Source organism: Cantharellus anzutake (genome assembly GCF_015039405.1).
Source record: "Cantharellus anzutake strain C23 chromosome Unknown EI90scaffold_342, whole genome shotgun sequence".
Lineage (NCBI taxonomy): Eukaryota > Fungi > Basidiomycota > Agaricomycetes > Cantharellales > Hydnaceae > Cantharellus > Cantharellus anzutake.
In genome coordinates, this window is record NW_024067292.1 from 17,113 (window position 1) to 23,915 (window position 6,803).

Here is a 6,803-nt window from a genome sequence, read left to right on the forward strand (position 1 = left end):
TAGAACAAGCGATGATGGACAGAGACAACAGTCCAGTGTGAGCATGTGAAAGCGGTGTCACAGCATGTCACACTTCACCATTGAGGGGTGAATGGATTGTTTTAGTGCTTCCTTGCATGCTCACCTTGTAACATAGAAATCTTATAATACTGGTTGTGACTCAGGTTTTGCAACACTATTCGGATTAGTGAAATGTTCACTGTTGGGGGGTGAAAAACTGTAAGGCAGAGAGCTCTAACACATTCGTTTGATCAATTCTTAACTACTAGCAACTCTTTTTTTTGGTTCTAAACTTGAACAATTTCACTTGTTTAACATTTCAAGTCTCATTTCAACTAAATGTCACTGGATAAAAATAGAATAAATCACCTGAAAGTCATAGTGAATTTAATGGTAAACAAGAGTAATTTGAAATAAAGAACTGCGACAAATGCGGCACAGTCAAGTTCTAATTAAATCATTAAAATAGCTTAGGTGAGGAAGGACAATAAGGATTCTAGGTGCAGTCTGACTGGAGCAGAACTGCAGTTCAGCGCAGCTGAGTGCAGCAGAACTGTATGTCAGGGACGTGTCCGGGGTCGAGGGGGCCCAGGTGTAACACCTGGCGCTGAGGCCGTTGCGAGGTGTAGAGCGGGCGTGCGTAGTGACAGGCCCAATCCAGGACGACAATCCCTGGCCACTCAGACTGAAGTGGGAATTGTGAGAAGAAGGTTACTTCTTCGGTTCCCACCCCAGGTACTTTTATGTACATGCAGCTTGGGTCACATGAGGTTTGCCATGTCACCCTGCATACACCCGCAGTCAACCGTGAGGCTGTCCGGGGCTGGGTGCATCATGCACACGTTGCGGGCAGGTCGATAATACATAGATAAGGGGAAATGTTGTCCATGTGGATAAAGATAGAAGAAAGGGCAAGAGAGCAAAAGAACAGAAAGGCAAAAGGAAAAACATGAAGTGAGAGACAATGCTGAAGAGTGAGGAGTGGAGGTGGGTGGGGTACCGGGTGAGGGTGGGTGGAGCCGGGTCGGGTGGGTCTGCCCTGACACTATAGCATGAAAATTTCATTTGTATTCAGTTTGAGGAAAATACACTGTAAATAAATCCTGTAAATACGAGGTAGAGCATGAAAAAGGAAGGCAACCCAAGGAGTACTGTATAAAAAGGAGACCCTTTCTGGGACTTTATGCCCCCCTCAGAGAAGTAAGAAAATAGAGTATTATTTTTCTCAAGCATTTCTGGTTACAGTCATTCACCCCTCAATGAGACACACCCCCCAATGATAAATCACCACATAATTTCCGAGCCCCCCCACCCTTTGTGATGAGATTTGGCATGTATATAAGTCGTTGCTAGATCTACTTATGTACCGAGTTTGATGTCAAGTGGGCAAGAAGTAAAGGAAAAAATCAAGGAAACATAGGGAACTTGGGTGTGAGGAGTTGCCGTGCTTGCAACTTAACCACTCCAGTTTCATTGCTCTCTTTATCTTACCAATAGCTAGCCAGACAGCTAGTGAGCAAAAGGCCAGTGTTACACATGCCAGTATTTGTTTGTTTTAATGAGACACGGAACCTAAGTCGGAAGCATGTTTTCATCTGTTACCCAAACAATCTGTAAGTTAAATCACCATTCCCACATCCCCCAACCCCAATATTGCTTTGCTTGCTTCTTTTGACAAATGGTCTGGCATGCCAACTCTTTGGAGTGCCATAGGCAGCTTGCAGCTGAGGCAGCAGAGGTGCACATGCAGAACACCATCATTTCATATAGATCTCAGGTCCTGGACACAACACAAAATCACAAAAAAGCTCCCAGCACCAGGGAACATGCTTCTAATTGTGATGTTTCCTATTCTACATTTATGTGGAGGCTGAGTGGTGGGAAAAGTCGGCTTGAGGCCTCAATAAACCGGTCATGGCTGAATCAGATTGAGAGTGACACCCTGGTGGAATTCCTTCTCCTTATGTCTGACTGTGGATTCCCTGCTACCCATGATCGTTCGAAGGAATATGCCTTGGAAGTTGCCCAGATACGCCACCCAAACCTTACTGGGCTTGGTAAAAATTGGGTTGACAGCTTTTTAGTATGCAACAAAAACTGACTTGATGCCAAGTGGAGTTCCAACCTTGAAAGTATTCAGGGTGGTGCTGTAAATCCTGCAGCTGTGCGACACTGGTTCCAGCTGTTACAAGCTCAGTATGACCATTTCAAATTTAGACGTTGTTGTGGGGACAACTCCGTGTACCGCAAAAAGTCGGATTCTGCGGAATTTGGTCACCAACAGGCAGTACATATCCGCTGACGCTCCCGATACTCATTACATCACTATCCAACACTCCATACACTCACTCCATATTTTTCCTCATTTTCCCCATCGTTCCCGACAACCCCAAGCAAAATTCCCACGCCCAACCATGCCGCCAATTTCACCCCCTCTCCAGACCTCCATACCCACACTCACAACCCAGCCGTTTTTCTACCCGATAGTGATGCTCTACCACCCTTCTTCACCCCCGGAGCATTTCCCAGAATGGCAATCCCATACCCGGATGGTTCAGCATGGAGTAGAGTCTCACGTGGTCTTGACAGCACCTGTCAACGGCCACATCTCAAGAACTACTGCACCAAATGGGACGAATAAGGGCTCGTTGGAAAGCTGGAGACGAGGAGATTTCTGACGGGAGGATAGGTGGGCGCTGTGGCGAACTGTTGCGGAGTTAATTTTCACAATTCCCATTTCGGACCCGTTGTCACATTTTCCCCATTCATTCATATTTCTTTTATTGTTTCTTTGTTCCCAATTGGATATTCATCATTTACGGTTGCCTAACGGCCCATTTACATTCCCCCATGCCATTTATTCCATTTCAAACATATATAAACTAGATAACAACTTGTACATAACAAGTTAGTATTGAATAGACCCGTGAAGGGACAAGCAGAAGTTGCATCCAAGTGGCAAAGACGCCATCCACGACCCTAACGCCCCCTCTGAGCTAGTTGCTCACGTCTAAGACCCCTCACATCATAATACTCAGCCTTGACGTCCAAGAGAGACGTAGGTGAGTGTTTGTTTGAGGTTTTTGCAGACTCAGTAGCGCCCACGGACCAAGACCCGGCCTCACGAACCACACCCGTGCACATTACCACCCTCCCCCTTCTCTCTGTCTTGAGTCTAGGCGATAGACCCGTTACAACGTGAGGATATCTATGCAATGGATGAAAGCGGCTTCCCATTTGGGACAGGACAAAAGGCCAAAGTCATTGCATGCAAGATGACAAAAATAGCACACATTCAACGTGATGGGAACCACGAGAATGTGAGCATGATTGTAACTGTCTGTGCAGATGGCACTTCAGTGCCTCCAGTTGTCATCTTTAAAGGGCAGAATGTGAACTCCAAATGGTTGAAGGACAATCCTTTGGAGGCTGCATGAGTTTCTTATCCATAATATCACTGCACATGCTTATACTTCCACTTTCTACTAGGGTCACTGTTTCAGAGAAAGGGTGGACGGACAATGAGATTGGCCTTGATTGGCTTCAAACTCTTAATGCTGCTACACAGGGAAAAGCTGCTGGCCACCCCCGTCTTCTCATTATCCTGCACATACAACTCATGTCCTTCAAGGACTCAATGTCCTCATATTCTCCCTCTTGAAGTGGAGCTTCTCTAAACAACATGATGCATTCAACTTGCAGAATTACCCCAAAAAACTGAACAAGTCATCATTCTTATCAGTCTTTGGCCACACATGGATGGAGGCTGTGAACTCAACTCACATTATCACCAGTTTCTGAGTGACTGGTGTCTACCCTGTTAATCCATCCATCATCCACCCTGAACAACTTGCTCCAAGCATTGAACATTCCACCCAGGGAGACCTTCCCCTCCCTGTGACCTCTCCTGTTAAGCGCATTATGCACTTTCATGGTCAGCTGATGGCCCATGTGTACTAGCGTGATGATACCCCCTCACTGATGAATGACTCGCAGGATGTTCAGATGTACCTAGGGGGTCATGATGGAACATACAGCGAAGTGGATAATAATGAGTGTGATGGACTGATCATTAATCCCTTATTGTTTGCTGTGTCTCAGACAACACATGTCCACATGCCACCGCAACCTTCTGGCTCAGATGATGCGACAGTCAATGCTTGTTGTCAAACTCCTACCTTCCCTCCTTCCTACTCTCAGGCAAAGAAGTGCGCTGTTGATGACCTGGAACATATCATGTCATTCTCCTCATCCTCAAATTCTATCATGTCTTCCTCACCTCTTTGTTCAACCTTTAAACTACCCAAACGCACATATGGGCACCTCAGTGATCTTCCTCCTATCAATTGGGATCTGATACATGATCACAATTCAGAGCACAAGACTCACCCTGAATTGATGAAGGAGATCGACAAAATGCGACATGAGTTTTGGAAGGCAAAGACACTGGTAGAAAGAGCCGTTAATGTGGTGGATGCAGCAAATGCCCAGTTGGCATTGGGAAGAATGTATGTGTCTAAATCACAGACACAACTTCTAGCGCAGGAGGAATTGGAAAAGTCAACAGAGAAAGAAGAAGGTGGACGTATCAAGGGAACGTTCAGCCACGTTGTGACACATGAAGGGTTTTTGAGGGATCAAGCTGAGCGCACTCAATGGAGGCTGGATGAGGCCAAGCTGGAGAAGCTGAAGGAGGAGGCCAAGGAGGGATGGAGAAAGTTCAATGAGACACAGAAAGCAGAGGTGGTGAAATGGAAAGAGGAAAAAGCGCACTTAGTTGTGCTCAAACAAAGAGTGCCAGCAAAGCCAGCGGAAATCCGAATGAGGGGTTGGATGGCTCAGAATTATCCACAGCTCCAGCAGAACAAGCCCCCTGCAATGCTGGAGGTGCCAGGGTGTGCTGAACAAGTGACTGATGGGGTCAGTGGGGGTCCAACATGAGCATGCAAATGCACTGTCACACTCTGTCACAGGATACCACTGAGGGGTGATGTCATATCCTGGAATCCTGACCCCATGCACTCCCACCACATCACACCTTCCTAACAACTTCACCATCCCCTACACCATGCCTCCCCACTCCTCAAGTCACCTTCCCTCCTGACTGTCTCAGCTCCAGTCTGGTTGCGGCACACCAAACCTTGGCCACTCCCATCCCGGAAGCTCGGTCCTGAGTCGGAACATTCAGAGACTCCGGATTTGCTCCGATACCCCGATGGACCTCCGACATCCCGTGACACACCCTTAAACCATTTCTCCACCCATTTCATTTATTTGAGTCACCCAACATCCTTCGGATATGCAACTCCGCTTTTGGAGTTACCCGCATCCTTCGGTGATCTCACTCACGTCATCACTTATTAGTCACCCTCCATTCTTAGCACAACTATCTTCTTCTTGCCATTCAGTCGGCTAACCCCCCCTTACCCATTTCTCGTTCCCATTCATTTTCCGGCCTCTTACTCCGCCCTCTATGGTCCGACACCTCGGTTCCCCGTTAAAGATATCGTTCGGGACCTTTCGGTACCTCTTGGTATCATTCGGCACCTTTTGGTGCGTCCCATTGTTATTTGGACTTTGACTAAGTCCTTTCCACTCCCCTTTATAAAATACCCGTAGATTAGAACCTGTAGTTCCTCAGTTCTAATCTCGACTAAAATGCTACCCAAAGTCCCTCTGAGTGAATCCCGTTCCCGTTCTACAAGATACCTCAGACATAAGAAATACGAGGACTAACTGAGACGTAACAGAGGCACAGTGCTCCCTCTGAGTCGCTGAGGCCGCATCCTTCTTAGAGCCTCTTGTACCATCCAGCAGACTCGGGCTTCCTGGAGAAGCTTCGGACCACTACTGGAGCTCTCGGATCCCCTGCTAGATGAGCCCCGCCTGCATTCGGACTCACGTGTTAGAGATGGGCGGATTCAGACGACTCCAGAGTGGAATCGGAGACTTAGCGTGTGTCAGGGACGCATCCGGGGTGGAGGGGGCCCGGCTGTAGTGCCTGGCAGAGGGACCCTCTCGGGGGATGAAGTGGGTGCGCTGTCAGGGCATGCCGCCGCCACCTCCTTTCCTTTCGTCTCATCGTCTCATTCTCTCTTCTTTCCCTCTTCTCTTTTTCTATCTTTATACAGACGACCTCTCTCTTTCTTTCCTACACTTGTAGCATGGACGCGCCCGACGCTGAGCACCCCGTAGGGGCACCGCCACGCCAGACGTGCCGCGCACTCCTACTTGTATTTCCCCTCCAACACTCGGGATCGACCACAGAGCCACCCGTGGTAACCCGGCTTTGTCCGAAGGTGACGTGGCACTTCCACGTGACCCATTCACACATGTATATAAACTAAGCCGAAGCAGGACCGAAGAAGTAACCTTCTTCTCATTTCCCGCTTCAGGTAAGTACCCTAGTTTAGTCTAGCTTCCCACCCTAATAACAATACATTTCCCGCTTCAGCCTAAGAAGCCACACAGGGATGTAAGCCCAAGTGAGGGCTGCCCACTATACGGTCTTACCGCCCCACCGCCGTCTGGGCCGCTAGCGCCAAGCGCTACGCCACAACCTCTGCCTCCCTCGAGCCATCCCTGACACGCACGTACTGATGGGCCTGATCTGGGACTGTAGTCCCTGGCCACTTGGACTGAAGTGGAAAACGTGAATTGTTATTAAAAGGAAGAACTACACTACTTACCTGAAGTGGAAAACGTGAGAAGAAGGTTACTTCTTCAGTTCCCACTTCAGGTACATTTATGTACATGCAGCTTGGGTCACACAGGTGTGCCCTGACAGCGTGGAGGGACCTTGG

At 48.2% G+C, this 6,803-nt stretch overlaps 1 protein-coding gene across 1 annotated transcript; it reads left to right on the forward strand.

Annotated features, from left to right (window-relative positions):
• Positions 1–3,981: 3,981 nt before the first annotated feature.
• EI90DRAFT_3140781 (uncharacterized protein) lies at positions 3,982–4,941 on the forward strand (the record flags this gene model as incomplete). The annotated part of the gene is made up of 1 exon (XM_039064966.1): positions 3,982–4,941. One exon carries the CDS (start codon positions 3,982–3,984, stop codon positions 4,939–4,941), a length of 960 nt encoding a protein of 319 aa, XP_038907455.1.
• Positions 4,942–6,803: the final 1,862 nt, after the last annotated feature.